Source organism: Oncorhynchus tshawytscha, linkage group LG19 (genome assembly GCF_018296145.1).
Source record: "Oncorhynchus tshawytscha isolate Ot180627B linkage group LG19, Otsh_v2.0, whole genome shotgun sequence".
Taxonomy (NCBI): Eukaryota; Metazoa; Chordata; class Actinopteri; order Salmoniformes; family Salmonidae; genus Oncorhynchus; species Oncorhynchus tshawytscha.
The window spans coordinates 52436385-52455309 of NC_056447.1; the positions used below are offsets into that span (position 1 = coordinate 52436385).

General features: G+C 43.6%; 1 protein-coding gene across 5 annotated transcripts in view; it reads right to left on the minus strand.

Annotated features, from left to right (window-relative positions):
• Nucleotides 1–17686, minus strand: part of LOC112235816 (pleckstrin homology domain-containing family A member 5) — a 264064-nt gene extending 246378 nt beyond the window's left edge. For 4 of the 5 annotated variants that reach the window (XM_042301853.1, XM_042301855.1, XM_042301852.1 and 1 more), the window contains exons 1-3: nucleotides 17541–17686; nucleotides 17348–17424; nucleotides 15993–16050 (exon numbers count right to left, since the gene is read on the minus strand). In XM_042301853.1, the coding sequence (XP_042157787.1) occupies nucleotides 15993–16050; nucleotides 17348–17424; nucleotides 17541–17632 (227 nt within the window). In that variant the 5' untranslated portion in view covers nucleotides 17633–17686. Of the gene's footprint in view, nucleotides 1–6260; nucleotides 6513–15992; nucleotides 16051–17347; nucleotides 17425–17540 lie in introns of those variants that run through there. The other variant, XM_042301859.1, reaches the window with a different exon arrangement.
• Nucleotides 17687–18925: the final 1239 nt, after the last annotated feature.

Genomic DNA, 18925 nt, shown 5'->3' on the forward strand with positions numbered 1-18925 from the left:
AGTGAAAGCTACTTTAATGAATGGTGGTTTGAATGGTTGTGGGCTGGCGGTGGTGTAGACGAGTCAAATATTTATCATGCTTCATATTTACTTTACAGACAAGCTGTGTACTACACTTATACCCTCAAAAGAAAGTAGGTCTCTAATGTCATTTCAAAGCGCCAGAGACAGTCGACACAAGAGAGAGGAAGGGAGAGAGAGAGAGGAGAGAGAGAGGGGGGGGGAGGGGGAGGGGGGGAAAGAGAGAGAGAGGGAGGGAGCGAGCGAGGAAGAGCGAGAGAGAGAGAGGAAGTGAAAGAGCGAGAGAGAGAGAGAGAGAGAGAGAGAGAGAAAGAGGGAAAGAGAGAGCGTCAGTTAGCATGTGGAACATTCAGGGCCTAAACTCATCAACCTTTGGACTGAAGAGTTTAGCACTGGAGTTCAACACACATCTTAAAGATGTTGACGTCATCATTCTGCAGGAGACATGGTGTAAGGCTACAGAGAGGTCACTGTCCCACAGGCTACAGAGAGGTCACTGTGCCGTCACTGTCCCACAGGCTACAGAGAGGTCACTGTCCCACAGGCTACAGAGACTGTGCCGTCACTGTCACTGTCCCACAGGCTACAGAGAGGTCACTGTCCCACAGGCTACAGAGAGGTCACTGTGCCATCACTGTCCCACAGGCTACAGAGAGGTCACTGTCCCACAGGCACTGTGCCATCAGAGGCTAGAGGTCACTGTCACTGGCCCAGAGGTCACTGCCCCACAGGCTACAGAGAGGTCACTGCCCCACAGGCTACAGAGAGGTCACTGTGCCACAGGCTACAGAGAGGTCATCATTCTGCAGGAGACATGGTGTAATCCAGACGTTGTCACTCACTGTCCCACAGGCTACAGAGAGGTCACTGTCCCACAGGCTACAGAGAGGTCACTATGCTACAGGCTACAGAGAGGTCACTATGCTACAGGCTACAGAGAGGTCACTGCACCACAGACTACAGAGAGGTCACTGTGCTACAGGCTACAGAGAGGTCACTGTCCCACAGGCTACAGAGAGGTCACTGTCCCACAGGCTACAGAGACGTCACTGTGCCGTCACTGTCCCACAGGCTACAGAGAGATCACTGTCCCACAGGCTACAGAGAGGTCACTGTGCCGTCACTGTCCCACAGGCTACAGAGAGATCACTGTCCCACAGGCTACAGAGAGGTCACTGTGCCACAGGCTACAGAGAGGTCACTGTGCGTCACAAAAACACAGCTCTGTCAATAGAGGCAGAGACTCTGGAGGACTGATCATTTGGTACAAATCCCAACTACAACATCTAATTGAGCCCTTCAAAATTGGCAAATATCACATTTGGTTAAAACTGAAAAAAATAACTTGTACTGACAGAAGAATATGTGTTCCTTTGCGCAATATATATCCCCCCCTCAGAATCCCCATATTACTCAGAGGAGATCTTCCCCACCCTTGAGGAAGAGACATGCCATTTCAGGGCCCAGGGAAATGTGCTCATCTGTGGGGACACAAATGCGCGCACAGGAACACTACCTGATCTAACAAGCACACGAGGGGACAGCTTTATTACAGGCCATACGGTTTCTAACTGTCTTCATCTCCCCCATAGAAACAACAGTGACAGCACCGTCAACAAAAACAGAAGGGATCTTTTGCAGCTCTGTAGAAGCCTGGGTCTGTACTTTGTCAATGGTAGGTTACAGGGGTACTCTTTGGGGAGATTCACCTACTGCTCACCTCTTGGCCACAGTACAGTAGACTATATGATCACAGACATTGACCCTTTCTCTCTCAGCTCATTCACTGTCAAGCCACTAACACCTCTGTCTGATCACAGCCAAATTACATTGACCCTCAAAAGAACAGACATGGAAACAACCAGACATTCACAGCCCAGTGAGCTGTACAACATCAGAAATTCATACAAATGGGCCCAAAACAGCACAGAAGAATACCAGAAAGCAACCTGGAACCCAAATATCCAAACACCCTTTCTGGATACCACATTCACTCACAGTGAAGAAGGCATCAATATGTCAGTACAAAACATCAACTATATATTCAGGCAAACGACAAAAGAAGCACAATTGAAATTGATTAAAAAAAATGTTTTTTAAAGATCACAGATGACGACTGGTTTGATGCCGATTGTAAAATTATAAGGAAAAAACATAGAACACTATCCAACCAAAAGCACAGAGACCCAAATAATGGTGAACTACGCCTTAAAACTCTATAAACGTACACTCAGAACCAAAAAAGCACAGTACAACAGCAAGCAGCTGACACTAATTCAGGAGTCCATAAACACACACAACTTCTGGCAAAATTGGGGAAAAAAGAAAAAAAAATCTAAACAATAGGAATTAGCGATACAAAATGGTGACATATGGACAACCCATTTTAAAACACTCTACAACACCGTTCAAATTGACACAAATGCAGAACAATGCCAAATTCATGAGAAGTTGAATGGATTATAAAAAGCTATAAAGGACAATCAAAATCCAATGGACTCCCCAATTACTGACCAGGAGCTCTATAAGAAACTTCAGGCTCTCAAATTTAAAAAGCATGCAGACCTGATGGCATCCTAAATGAGATGCTCAAACTCACTAGTGCAACATTTCAATTGGCTATATTAAAACTGTTTAATTTGATCGTGAGGGTAGGTTATTTCCCTGACATCTGGAATCAAGGACTCATAACCCCAATCTTCAAAAACGGAGGCAAATTTGACACTAACAATTACAGAGGCATTTGTGTGAACAGTAACCTGGGGAAGGTTTTCTGTAGTATTATAAATGTAAGATTTCTAAACTTCCTTAAAACTTGTTTGGGACTTGGTCCCTGTGGCGGGATCAAATCAGCGGAAATTTCAAGAGCGCCACCAATAGTTTTTGATAAAACTCAAACTTTCATTAAAACACACATGCAAGGTACTGAATTAAAGCTACACTCGTTGTGAATCTAGCCACCAAGTCAGATTTGTAAAATGCTTTTCGGCGAAAGCATGAGAAGCTGTTATCTGATAGCATGCACCCCCCTAAATAGCACGCACGTCACCTAAACAACAGATTTTGCGGTAGCCGGCGCTACCCAAAACGCAGAAATAAAATATAAAACATTCATTACCTTTGACTAGCTTCTTTGTTGGCACTCCTAGATGTCCCATAAACATCACTATTGGGTCTTTTTTTCGATTAAATTGGTCCATATATAGCCTAGATATCGATCTATGAAGACTGTGTGATCAAGGAAAAAATTGCGTTTTATAACGCAACGTCATTTTTTAAAATTAAAAAAGTCGATGATAAACTTTCACAAAACACTTCGAAATACTTTTGTAATGCAACTTTAGGTATTAGTAAACGTTAATAATCTATCAAATTGATCACGGGGCGATGTATATTCAATAGCTTCACGTCTTCAAATCATGTTCAGAAATTTCTACTCCAAAACATCCGGTCGGAGACCGGAAGAAATGGGCTCTCTCTTACTTGTTTGACCAAGAAACAAAGCCTAGGCAATTGACAAGACTGGTGACATCGTGTGGAAGCTGTAGGAATTGCAATCTCGGCTTCATGTAATTTGGTTTCCCATCAACAATACATGCAACTGGCGCATTGATATATTTTCCAGTTTTCAGTGATCAGATTTTCCTGCGCTTTTCGATGAAATGCACGTGCTGTTATAGTCACAGCCGTGATTTAACCAGTTTTAGAAACGTCCGAGTGTTTTCTATCCACACATACTAATCATATGCATATACTATATTCCTGGCATGAGTAGCAGGACGCTGAAATGTTGTGCGATTTTTAACAAAAAGCTGCGAAACTGCGCATGATCCATAACAGGTTTTAATTAATAAGCACAATGAGTAAAAGCCAACTTGGATTTAAACCAAAACATCGCGCGACTGGTCATATTTACACCCTACACACCCTGACAGATAATCATGTCCACCAAAATAATACCAAAATATACGCTTGCTTTATCGACTTCCAAAAAGCATTTGATTATATTTGGCATACAGGACTGTTCTACAAAGTTATTGAAAGTGGTGTAGGGGGTCAAACATACGACATAATTAAATCCATGTATACTGGCAATACGTGCAACATTAAAACTGTCAAGAAAAGAACAGAATTTTTTAACCAGGGGCGGGGCCTTCGCCAGGGTTGCCATCTGAGCCCTGCACTCTTCAATATTTACATCAACGAATTGACCACTATTCTAGAAAAATCCTCAGCCCCTGGTGTTAGTCTCCAGAATTCAGAAATTAAATGCCTACTCTTCGCAGATGACCTATACCTGCTGTCACCCACAGCACATGGCCTACAGCAGAGCCTGGACCTGCTAGAGCAGTACTACCAGACCTGGGCCTTGGCAGTAAACCCCCACAGCACATGGCCTACAGCAGAGCCTGGACCTGCTAGAGCAGTACGGCCAGACCTGGTCCCTGGCAGTAAACCCCAAAAAGACTAAAATAATGATTTTCCAGAGAAGATCCAGATCTCAGGGAATTGGTACAAAATATATAGAGTACTGTACACACTACAATTACTTAGGTTTAAAATAAGCTCAACTGGACACCTTAATGAGGCAGTGAATGAACTGAGAGAGAAAGCACGCAGGGCATTCTACGCCATTAAAAAATCTAATTCAAATTGAAATACCTATAAAGATTTGGCTAAAACTAATTGAACATGTCATTGAACCAAATGCACTTTATGGCAGCGAGGTGTGGAGTCCACTTGCAAAACAAGATTTCATCAAATGGGACAAACACCCCATTGAAACCTTGCATGCAGAGTTCTGTAAGATTCTCCTACATGTCCAGAGGAAAACAACAAACAATTCATGCAGGGCAGAATTAGGCCAATATCCACTAATAATAAAAACTCAAAAAAGAGCCATTCAGTTTTGGAAACATCTAAAATACAGTGACCCCCCTCTCATATCATTACCAAGCCCTGCAATGCCAAGAGCTGAGCAAAGAAAGGAGTCCCCTCATCCAGCTGGTCCTGAGTTCACAAATCTGTTCTACTAACACACTGAAGCCTCAGTCCCCTCATCCAGCTGGTCCTGAGTTCACAAACCTGTTCTACTAACACACTGAAGCCTCAGTCCCCTCATCCAGCTGGTCCTGAGTTCACAAACCTGTTCTACTAACACACTGAAGCCTCAGTCCCCTCATCCAGCTGGTCCTGAGTTCACAAACCTGTTCTACTAACACACTGAAGCCTCAGTCCCCTCATCCAGCTGGTCCTGAGTTCACAAACCTGTTCTACTAACACACTGAAGCCTCAGTCCCCTCATCCAGCTGGTCCTGAGTTCACAAACCTGTTCTACTAACACACTGAAGCCTCAGTCCACTCATCCAGCTGGTCCTGAGTTCACAAACCTGTTCTACTAACACACTGAAGCCTCAGACTCATCCAGCTGGTCCTGGGTCTGAGTTCTGTTTTACAACACACTGAAGCCTCAGTCCCCTCATCCAGCTGGTCCTGAGTTCACAAACCTGTTCTACTAACACACTGAAGCCTCAGTCCACTCATCCAGCTGGTCCTGGGGCTGAGTTCACAAACCTGTTTTACTAACACACTGAAGCCTCAGGACCAGAACATCCAATCAATCAGATAGCACTGCAAAATGCAGTGCTATCTGGCCCTAAATCGACAGTACACCGTGGCTAAATATTTGACCATGGTTACTGATCAAAACCTTAGAAAAACCTTGACAAAGTACAGGCTCAGTGAGCACAGCCTTGCCATTGAGAAGGGTAGACACAGGAAAACCTGGCTCCCCGTAGAGGAAAGGCTGTGCAACCACTGCACAACAGCAGAACCTGAGAGGGAGCTGCATTTCCTGACAAAATGTAAAAAATATAAAACAATTAGAGTGTCATTTTCCCAAATTTGAAACCCTTATTCAAGGTTAAAACTAATTGCTAAAACTAATTGAACATGTCATTGAACCAATTGCACTTTATGGAAGCGAGGTGTGGGGTCCACTTGCAAAACAAGATTTCATCAAATGGAACAAACACCCCAATGAAACCCTGCATGCAGAGTTCTGTAAGATTTTGATTCTCATTTTTATTCTCATTTTTAAAAAAAAATGTATTGTAAATATCCAAAATAAGCTTTGGCAATATGTACATTGTTACGTCATGCCAATAAAGCGAATTGAATTGAGAGAGAGGGGAAGAGAGAGAGAGAGGAAGAGAGAGAGAGAGAGAGAGAAAGAGAGAGAGAGTTTGACAGTTTAATTAGGGTCATAATTCATCCCCATAACATAATTAAAACCTTTTACATGCACAATACACACACACACATTTACATATTAGTAATTTTACAGACACTCTGATCCAGAGAGACTTACAGGAGCAATTATGGTTAAGTGAATTGCTCAAAGTAACACAGATTTTTCACCTAGTCGGCTTCGGGATTGAAACCAGCGACCTTTCGGGTTACCGGCACAAAGCTCTTGACTGCTAGGCTACCTGCCACAAACACACACACACACACACACACACACACACACACACACACACACACACACACACACACACACACACACACACACACACACACACAGAGAAAGAAAGAGACCCTATTCAGAATACTGCTGGGAAGGGCATTCTGCCTGACAGGCCAGAGAGAAAAGCAGCGTAGAGATAACAGTCACGGACTGTCTGCATCCAAAGTGACACCCTATTCACGACATAGTGCACTACATTTAACCAGAGCCCTATGGTGTCTAGTGCACTATATAGGGAACAAGGTGTCAGTTGAGACACACCCACAGTCTTAACCCTATCAGTCCCGAAAACCCCCCCCAAAAATTGTATTTTCATTTATCTGACTTTCATTTGTCTTCATGTCCAGCCTTTATATTGAGCCTCACAATGAGGTGTTTTACCATTTTCTTTAAAGGACAACCAGGACTACAAGTAGAACACAAAACTATTGGACATAAACTGTTGCATTCATGAGTTTTACTGACAAATGGCAATGAAAAATACGGTCTGCCAAAACACTAACTTGATAAAAAGGTATATGAATGCTGTAATAAGTACAGGAATGGTTTGCTCAGTGGGAAATGAATAGACAACTAGTCAGTGACAACTGATTGGAGTTTGTGACAGCAACTATGTGAGCTTATTACAGTATTATAGACACTATGTCCTGGGATTTCCCATGGTCGTCTATGTAGAAGAACCCCGTACAGTATTATAGACACTATGACCTGGGATTTACTATGGTCGTCTATGTAGAAGAACCCCTTACAGTATTATAGACACTATGACCTGGGATTTACTATGGTCGTCTATGTAGAAGAACCCCTTACAGTATTATAGACACTATGACCTGGGATTTACTATGGTCGTCTATGTAGAAGAACCCCTTACAGTATTATAGACACTATTTGATTTGATTTGATTTGATCTGTCCTGGGATGTACTATGGTTGTCTATGTAGAAGAACCCCTTACACTATTATAGACACTATGACCTGGGATTTACTATGATCTTCTATGTAGAAGAACCCCTTTTACCGTCTACCGACTCTTGTGTAGCTTGTGAGGTCATAGAGCAGCACATGTTACATGTACGTGTGAGAGTCTCAGCTTTAAATCGTTTGTCCAAATCGCACCGGCGTCGCTTGAGACTCATTGGGTTCATTTACCAGCACGCGATGCTGCCTGTGGCGAGACGAGCCCTCTCTATTTTTCTGTAGTTGTATTTGTTCAAACTCATTGGTTAACAATTAGGTCATGTTTCACAGACCTCTTGATTGGCTGAAGGAAACAGCACATAGATAAGCACAGTCCCTCCCATAAACTGAGAATGTCCGTTGATATGGTTAGTTCAGTGCACCTGTCCTCTTGACATCAATTGATTAGAAAGACCATTCTTTCTACAAACTCGTCACCAACAATACAGTAGTAAAGTAGTAATAAAATATGTACTTGAATGACGTTTCTACATGTAGCCTACCAAATCAACATGTTTCTAGTTCACTCATTTACAGATCCTCATTCATTCATTCATTCATGACCTCATTCAACTGGCAGCAGTTGACTAGGCCTCCCTCTTGCTCTCTCTCTCTCTCTCTCTCTCTCACTCTAAACTAAAAAGGGTTTCGGGCCGTGTTGGCACTCTGCCACCCGCAAATTACCCAGAAACTAGTCGTTGGCACTATTTCACACACGCACACACACATAAACTCCACCCGCTACAGACAGACAAAAGTGATTCGATTAACATCTACAGTGACCTTCACTCATTCAGAGCCCCACAAAAGTATAAACTAATCAAATCTACCTCCCTCCTCCCGGGCAGTGCCCTCCCCTTTATCAAAACACACTCACACAAAAGAGACTCCACACAATCTCACCCACCGTCCGTCCAACCGGCTGTGCACACACACACACACACACACACACACACACACACACACACAAAGAAGAGAACGCAAAGTCAGCACAAACTGCGACCTGACAGTTACAGCCGAGCCATACAGCACCTCCTCTCATTTCAGCATGTGTACCAGTAGTAACAGAGATCTCTAAACGTAGTGAATCTAACAGCGAGGAGGAAGAACTGCCTTGCTTGAGGGGTGGGGGCGGGGCTTGGTGTGTGGGGGAAGCAGATGCAAGAGGAGAGCGGGAAAGACGACAAACGGAGTGAACTATAAAAACGTCACTTCAAAATATTGCATGCGATATGGATCTCTTGCCATATGGATATTGCACGTGTCATTTTTGTGAATTAGATCAGCCCTAGGTGATTAAGGTGTGAATTAGATCAGCCCTAGGTGATTTAGATGTGAATTAGATCAGCCCTAGGTGATTAAGGTGTGAATTCGATCCGCCCCTAAGTGATTTAGATGCAAAATAGATCAGCCAAAAGGTGATTTAGATGTGAATTAGATCAGCCCTACGTGATTTAGAAGTTAATTAGATCAGCACTATGTGAATTAGATCAGCACTATGTGAATTAGATCAGCCCTACGTGATTTAGAAGTGAATTAGATCAGCCCTAGGTGAATTAGATCAGCCCTGGGTGAATTAGATCCGCCCTAGGTGAATTAGATCAGCCCTGGGTGAATTAGATCAGCCCTGCGTGAATTAGATCAGCCCTGGGTGAATTAGATCAGCCCTGGTGAATTAGATCAGCCCTGGGTGAATTAGATCCCCTGCCCTAGGTGAATTAGATCAGCCCAGCCCTGGGTGGGTGAATTAGATCAGCCCTGGGTGAATTAGATCAGCCCTGGGTGAAGCCCTGGGTTAGATCAGCCCTGGGTGAATTAGATCAGCCCTGGGTGAATTAGATCAGCCCTAGGTGAATTAGATCAGCCCTGGGTGAATTAGATCAGCCCTAGGTGAATTAGAGCCCTGGGTGAATTAGATCAGCCCTGGGTGAATTAGATCAGCCCTGGGTGAATTAGATCAGCCCTGGGTGAATTAGATCAGCCCTGGGTGAATTAGATCAGCCCTAGGTAAATTAGATCAGCCCTGGGTGAATTAGATCAGCCCTAGGTGAATTAGATCAGCCCTGGGTGAATTAGATCAGCCCTAGGTGAAATTAGATCAGCCCTCAGCCCTGGGTGGTGCCCTAATTAGATCAGCCCTGGGTGAATTAGATCAGCCCTGGGAATGAATTAGAATCAGCCCTGGGTGAATTAGATCAGATCAGCCCTGGGTGAATTAGATCAGCCCTAGGTGATTTAGATCAGCCCTAGGTGATTTAGATCAGCCCTAGGTGAATTAGATCAGCCCTAGGTGATTTAGATCAGCCCTAGGTGATTTAGATCAGCCCTAGGTGATTTAGATCAGCCCTAGGTGAATTAGATCAGCCCTAGGTGATTTAGATCAGCCCTGGGTGAATTAGATCAGCCCTAGGTGATTTAGATCAGCCCTGGGTGAATTAGATCAGCCCTGGGTGAATTAGATCAGCCCTGGGTGAATTAGATCAGCCCTGAATTAGATCAGCCCTGGGTGAATTAGATCAGCCCTAGGTGAAGCCCTTAGATCAGCCCTAGGTGATTTAGATCAGCCCTAGGTGAATTAGATCAGCCCTGGTGATGATCAGCCCTTAGATCAGCCCTAGGTGATTTAGATCAGCCCTAGGTGATTTAGATCAGCCCTGGGTGAATTAGATCAGCCCTAGGTGATTTAGATCAGCCCTGGGTGAATTAGATCAGCCCTAGGTGATTTAGATCAGCCCTAGGTGAATTAGATCAGCCCTAGATTTGATTAGCAGCCTAGGTTAGAAGCCCTGGGTTAGATCAGCCCTGGGTGAATTAGATCAGCCCTAGGTGATTTAGATCAGCCCTAGGTGAATTTAGATCAGCCCTGGGTGAATTAGATCAGCCCTGGATGAATTAGATCAGCCCTGGGTGAATTAGATCAGCCCTGGGTGATTTAGATCAGGTGATTTAGATCAGCCCTGGGTAAATTAGATCAGCCCTAGGTGATTTAGATCAGCCCTAGGTAAATTAGATCAGCCCTGGGTGAATTAGATCAGCCCTAGGTAAATTAGATCAGCCCTAGGTAAATTAGATCAGCCCTAGGTGATTTAGATCAGCCCTAGGTTAGATGCGTTCAGTTTGGGTTACTTTCCTCTTGCTCGTTTTCTCTTCCCTCAACATACTTTTCTCTCAGTCAATGTGTAATAGCCTGAAGACTTGCTGTCTGGCGTACTTCCATTATTTACATTTGGTCTTGTTTATAAACACGTTATATAAAGGACAAGTATTCATTAAAATCTAATTTATTTGTCAAATGCTTCGTTAACTACAGGTGTAGACTTTGGGGGTGCTTTGCTGGTGACCATGTCTGTGATTTGTTTAGAATTGAAGGCACACTTAACCAGCATGGCTACCACAGCATTCTGCAACGATATGCCATCCCATCTGGTTTGCGCTTAGTGGGACGATCATTTATTTTTTAACAGGACAATGACCCAACATACCTCCAGGCTGTGTAAGGGCTATTTCACCAAGAAGGAGAGTGTTGGAGTGCTGCATCAGATGACTTGGCCTCCACACTCACCCGACCTCAACCCAATTGAGATGGTTTGGGATGAGTTGGACCTCAGAGTGAAGGAAAAGCAGCCAACAAGTGCTCAGCATATGTGGCAACTCCTTCAAGACTGTTGGAAAAGTATTCCAGGTGAAGCTGGTTGAAAGAATGCCAAGATTGTGCAAAGATGTCATCAAGGCAAAGGGTGGTGTAACGATATTCCTCTTCCTCTACTGAGGAGGAGAAGGAGAGATCGGACCAATGCGCAGCGTGGTACATATCCATAATGTCTTTTAATGAGAATGAATACAAAATACAAAAGAACAAGAGAATCAAAATGAAAACCGAAACAGTCCCGAATGGTGCAAACACTGAAACGGAAAATATTCACCCACAAAACACAGGTGGGAAAAGGCTACCTAAGTATGATTCTCAATCAGAGACAACGATAAACAGCTGCCTCTGATTGAGAACCATACCAGGCCAAACACAAACACAACCTAGAAAAAATGAACATAGACTGCCCACCCCAACTCACGCTCTGACCAACTAACACAAAGACAAAATAAAGGAACTAGGGTCAGAACGTGACATGTGGCTACTTTGAAGAATCTCAAACATAAAATAAATTTGATTTTTTTTAAACACTTGTGTTTTTGGTTACTATATGATTCCATATTTGTTATTTCATGGTTTTGATGTATTCCCTATTATTCTACAATGTAGAAAGTAGTAAAAAATGTAAGAAAAACCTTTGAATGAGTAGGTGTGTCCAAACTTTTGACTGGTACTGTATATTATTTTATGTCTTGTCAACCACAACTATATTACAGTTCTTTAGGTCCGGTTGATAGGATAGTCTCGAACGGAGCTTGTCTAGTTTATTCTCCAGTGATTGTACATTCTCCAATAGAACGGAGAGTAGACGCAGTTTATTAACTCAACGAAGTAGTCTCGTCAGGGAGCCCACTCGTTTGCAAGGTCTCTTCCTCTATCGAGTCCCAGGGATTAGGGCCTGGTCCGGAAATGAGCAGAACATCCACAGCTGCTCACTCATTGAAGTAAAGAAATCTTCATCCAAATCGAGATTAGTGATCGCTATACTGATGTCCAGAAGCTGTTTTCAGTCAAAGGAAATGATGACGGAAATTTGATGTAATTTTCTATTCATTTATTTTTTCCTTTTTCTCCCCATTTCGTGGTATCCAATTGTTAGTAGTTACTGTCTTGTCTCATCACTACAACTCCCGTGGGCTCGGGAGAGACGAAGGTCGAGAGCCATGCGTCCTCCGAAACACAACCCAACCAAGCCGCACTGCTTCTTAACACAGCGCACATCCAACCCGGAAGCCAGCTGCACCAATGTGTCGGAGGAAACACTGAACACCTAGCGACCTGGTCAGCGTGCACTGCGACCGGCCCGCCACAGGAGTCGCTAGTGCGCGTTGAGACAAGGATATCCCTACCGGCCAAACCCTCCCTAACCCGGACGACGCTAGGCCAATTGTGCGTCGCCCCATGGACCTCCCGGTTGCGGCTGGCTGCGACAGAGCCTGGGCTTGAGCCCAGCGTCTCTGGTGGCGCAGTGGTCTAGGGCACTGCAATGGTCTAGGGCACTGCATCGCAGTGATAGCTGTGCCACCAGAGACTCTGGGTTTGAGCCCAGGCTCTGTCGCAGCTGGCAGCGACCGGGAGGTCCATGGGGCAATGGGAGGTCCAGCTAGCACTGTGATACAGTGCCTTTGACCACTGCGCCACCCCTTCCTATTTATTTTTGAAACACACTAAATAACAGAATTGGTCAGGAGCTTGTAAGGACAGCAGCTATCCACTGGAGAGCCACCATTTGCCCTGTATTTTCTGTGTACGTAAACCATATATATCTACGAAAGAAGACTACAATCTCACCACATAAGTAGCCATGTTAGGAGTGTTGCCACAAAAAGCCTTCAATTAATGAAACACACATCCATCTGTTTTACACTAGTTGGTTAGCCTAGTAGTCTATGCTAGAAATATCAAATAACTGCCTCTGTTCTAACGCTGCCTCCTCTCCTGGCAGCCTTCCATTTGCATTGTGTGTAATTCATGAGGAAATACAAGACAGGAGAGAACTGCTGAAGTATTGGATGTGAGAAAACAAGATTCCATTCCTCTTTTTTCCCCTGGTTCTCCTTTTTCAATCTCTTATCTAGAAGCATCCGTGTATTCTGGAAGGTTGGTTAGAGTAGTAGTAGTGTTAGGGTACTGCCATCCATAGCTCACACAAGTAGGGAGTGACCCAAATAAGCTCAGTCGTCTATCTCCAAGACATCTCCCTTAGAAAGACAGTGAGACAATAGTGAATACTGTCTCCTTTGTAACAAACTCGGTACAATGAATCGGTGCAGTCTACAATGATGATCACTGATTCTGTATGAGACTGCCATGGACCAGGAGGAAAGGGAAGCAAAAACACACACACACAGCGCACGCACACACACACACACTAACACACAGAACACACACAGCACACACACACAGCACAACGAAAGGAGCACTGGACAAAGAGGGAAAAAAACATTACATGTGAAAGATGATGACTGTCCTTATGACCATGTAGGCATATTTCTGACCATCATAACACCACAGAGCAGGACCTCCTGAGTGGCGCAGTGATCTAAGGCATAGCGGCGCAGTGATCTAAGGCTTAGCATCGCAGTGGTTGAAGCATCACTACAGACCCGGGTTCGAACCCAGGCTGTGTCACAGCTGGCCGTGACCGGGAGACCCATGAGGTGGTGCATAATAGGCCCAGCGTCGTCTGGGTTTGGCTGGCTGGGATTTCCTTGTCCCATTGCACTCTAGCGACTCCTTGTGGCGGGCTGGGCATCTGCAAGCTGACCATGGTCGCCAGCTGGAAGGTGTTTCCTCCAACACATTGGTGCCGCTAGCTTCCAGGTTAAGCGATCAGTGCAGCTTGGCAGGGTCGTGGCTCTCGACCTTCGCCACTCCCGAGTCAGAAGGGGAGTTGCAGCAATGGCTCAAGCCTGTAACTACCAATTGGAAATCACAAAATTGTGGAGAAAAAGGGGTAAAAGTACAAAAATATTTAAAATAAAAAATAAAGAATGCCAAAGGGGGAGTAGGAACGCCATTATGTAAAATATGATGCTTTGACCGCTCTGATTCCATATAAGGAAGCCATGAAGCAAGAGGAAGGGAACAAGATAGACACAGACTGTCATGAAACAAAAGGATGGAGACAAGTCAGGGAAGGGAGAAAAAATTCATTATGTGAAATATGATGCCGAAAGACATCACTTTGACCTGGTCCTCACACCATCAATGTAGTCCAAACACACAGGGCAACATGTCAAAGAAGAGAAAATCCTGTTTGTATGTCTTATTGGACAAGAGAGACATCCGCTGCATTCCCCTACTTACTCACAGTGACATATGCATACACACACACACACACACACATGCACACACACGCACACACACGCACTAAGATTCTGAGGAAAGGAGAGGATGTATGTCATTAGCATTGCTTTCCAACAGGGCACCATATGAATGACAAATTGATTTGAAAGGAGACAAAATGTCATTTCCACAGCCCACCAGTCTATTTGTACAAAGACACACTGACTGACACACACACACACAGCTCTGTTAAAGACGATGTAATAATTAACTTTGCTGATAAACCATGCAAATAAAAGAGTAAAGGTTCCCAGCTATGACAGAAGAGCCATTTATTCCCTATATGTTGTTCTTACAAGGCAAGGCCTGGCCAGGTTAGGTTAGGATTTACCAGAACTATAGGTATTGGCTCTGGGTGACATTTGGAGCAACAACTGAAAAGCAATGTGTTCAAACAAAGCATAAACAGAGGTTTGCTGATATAATGCGAGCGTAACGAAACACATTTCATCCCAGCTTGGATAAGAAGGGAAAAGGTACTTAACTGAGGGAGAGGTCGGCTGACGATGGATACTGACTGAGGGAGAGACAAAGCCCTAACAGGTGGGCTAAAGCCTGTTCAGAGAAAGGTCACTGAGACCCAACATCTCACCACCTTGTTAGACAGTGACAGTGTGACTTGCTCTGAAGTGTGGGCAACCTTTACTTCATAAACGTAGAATAAAGCGGACACTTGGGTGGTTAATGGGGATACACCGCGTGTCCGTTGTTAATGGGGATACACTGCGTGTCCGTTGTTAATGGGGATACACTGCGTGTCTGTTGTTAATGGAGATACACTGCGTGTCCGTTGTTAATGGGGATACACTGCGTGTCCGTTGTTAATGGGGATACACTGCGTGTCCGTTGTTAATGGGGATACACTGCGTGTCCGTTGTTAATGGGGATACACTGCGTGTCTGTTGTTAATGGGGATACACTGCGTGTCCGTTGTTAATGGGGATACACTGCGTGTCCGTTGTTAATGGGGATACACTGCGTGTCCGTTGTTAATGGGGATACACTGTGTCCGTTGTTAATGGGGATCCGTTGTTGTTAATGGGGATACACTGCGTGTCCGTTGTTAATGGGGATACACTGCGTGTCCGTTGTTAATGGGGTCCGTTGTACACTGCGTGTCCGTTGTTAATGGGGATACACTGCGTGTCCGTTGTTAATGGGGATATCCGTTGTTAATGGGGATACACTGCGTGTCTGTTGTTAATGGGGATACACTGCGTGTCCGTTGTTAATGGGGATACACTGCGTGTCCGTTGTTAATGGGGATATGTTAATGGGGATACACTGCGTGTCCGTTGTTAATGGGGATACACTGCGTGTCCGTTGTTAATGGGGATACACTGCGTTTCCGTTGTTAATGGGGATACACTGCGTGTCCGTTGTTAATGGGGATACACTGTGTGTCCGTTGTTAATTCCAAGTGCAGCGTCAACTGAAGACCTGCTGAATGTGAAAGAGAAGGAGGCTGTGATGTGAAATTCTGACTCACTTTATGAAGCACCGAGCCCCCTCGAACGAAAATCCCTCCTCCCATCCAGTCGGTAAATCTATAGGGAGAAACACACATAACCGCACCAGATAAACAAAGAGGCACAACAGACGGGACACACACACACATCATCGGAGTCACGGAGTGTAAAGCCAATGAACTAACAAGATGCCAGCTGTCAAAATGCATGCCATGCTTTGTAGGGGTGCAGCTAACCCTTGAGCATGACTCTCAGTTCCATTAGATTACACAGGAGAGTCATTGGAGGAAGGCCGTCTTCTGTACAAGGGTGTTTTCTTAAGATCACCGATTCATATCAGCAAGAAATTATTTTCAAAAAACAAAATGTTAAATTAATACACTTTTTTTTATATAGTGTTAGTTCTCCCACAGGGTCATATCGTTATGTTACTACAACGCGTATTTATAGAAGACAGACGGAAGACATTGCTAATTAGCTATTTAGCATGCATCCGAACACACCGAACAACACCAGAAACGTGTTGTCACTGAAAAATACTGTTGGCTGCAACTGAGGTATTAAAGCCTGTTAAAAAAACTGTGTATCACAAACTTAGCATCTGATAAATAATTTTTGAATGTGATGTGAAAGTAACGTTGTTGTTTTTGTTTTAAATCTTTCTAGAACCGAAATACCACGATTCCTACCTGAAACGTTTACCTTTTACCTTTTTTCTATACCATATATATATATATATAGAGAGAGAGAGAGAGAAAATTTGGAAAATGAGGAACTGTTGTCAATTCGGGGGGGAAAAAAAATCGACGTCTCTAAACTGGTCGCTAGTTTATAGATCAGTAAGCTAATGTCAAAGATACTGGGAATTCATCTAACGTTAGTTGAATAATGTGCAGCAGGCTAACTGTAACATCACACAGCTAGCTACTGTAGCTCATTCTAACATATAGGTGTAGCCAAATCTCGAGGGAGATGGGGGAATATAAATATATATATATATATATATATATGTAATTTGTCTGTTATTTTTGCAGAGGAAGTGTCGACAAAAAAACAAACAGTTGAGGCATAACTAAGCAAATGTATATTTGAAAAAGTGTACCTTCCGTTTACCTGAGATGGCTAGCTATAGCTAGCTAACATAATGACCAGTGTGATGCCAACTTCTGGACGTTTTAACGGCTGTGTTTCACAGCACACGAACCTAAACTCACCTACGTCAACAACAACAACAACAACAAAAAATAAACTAACCCATTTTGTCTCTCTGGATCTATTTTGTTTGAAACAAACAACAAGAAAACAAACAAAACAACAACAACAACAAAAAACATTGCTTGGTGGCATATGGATATAAACTTGGTGATATTTTTACCTGGAGTTTTCCTGTGGCCAGTTATCACTGCCTCTCCACTGACTGGATGCAACCAGGTTGTACTCTTTGCTTCTTCGCTGTTGGTGAGAAAGGGAAAAAGGTGAACACGTATCGCATTTTGGTGTGTATCCGAGTTTAAAATTAAAATTAAAATGTCAAATACACCCACGAATAATATCCAATAGATTATTACTTGATGAAGAAGACTCGTCCGTCCCGAGTGACCCCGTAACTCCATGAAGAAGGGAGACGAGAGATCCACTCCGGGTGTAGATCCGCCGCCATGGCTACAGAGACACTGAATCTCAGCGGCGGCGCGTCTCCGCTCTTGGAGCGCGTACACGGAAACCTTGGTAACGACGGAGTAGTGAGGCAACAAAAAAAGAAGGGAACCTAACCTCTGGGGGGGCATGTATGGTCGGATTTTTCTCCGACCATTAGTAGGCTATGGGTGTAATATATATATATATATAAAAACCCAGGGTCGTTACGAAATATATATATATATATATATTGTCACGACCCTGGGTTTATAAGCGCGGGAATCGACTGTCGCACGAGCATTGCTTTTGCTGCACAGTCGATAGCGCGCCGGACCTCGGACTAGAAGGTCGAGGGTTCGAGACCTGCTCTCTGCCTGTTTCATTACAATATATATATATATATATAATATACCTTCTATTTGACAAAGTCATGAAAAAAGTGATGTTGACTAATGAGCATGTGGGCTTGACTTTGCAAGAACGTCAGTAACGCATAGACGTTTATCCGCGCATATATTCAAGTATAGTCCAGCCAGGTTCGGATTGAGAAATCATAGCCCCCCCCCCGGCACACCCTCATTTTCTGTTAACAAATCCGTGCACGAAGATTCAATTCGATGCGTGGTCAATTTACTGTTAAAGAGAGACAAAAAAAACGTTATAAAACCATAATAACGTTTGCAATGTAGTAGAAAACAGGTATTGTTAGGATTTTCACATATGGGGATATGGTTTTATTTTTGGTTTTAGTGTCCGAAGAAAATATGCCTTTTAAAAACGCATTTCATGCAATTCTACCACATTTACATGACAGAGGACATTAGCTAAATCTTTTTTTACAACACAAATGACCGAGGTGAGTGGTTACTCTGAATGACAAACTGGGATCAATCTGGTCTTGATATATATATATATATATATGCTACAGTAGGCTACTAAATAACATTTCCAGTGGCACAGATAATTGTATGTGCGGGATACAGAGATGAGGTAGTCAATCAAAAATCATGTTAAACACTATTATTGCACACAGAGTGAGTCCAAGGAACTTATTATGTCACTTGTTAAGCACATTTCTACTCCTGAACTTAATTTAGGCTTGCCATAACAAAGTGGTTGAATACTTATTTCAGCTTTTTATTTCATTTGTGTATATAAATATATATATATTAAACATGATTCCACTTTGACATTATGGGGTATTGTGTGTAGGCCAGTGACACAAAACCTCTATTTAATTCATTTAAAATTCAGGCTGTAACACAAGAAAATGTGGAAAATGTCAGGTTTTACTTTCTGAAGGCTCTGAATGTCT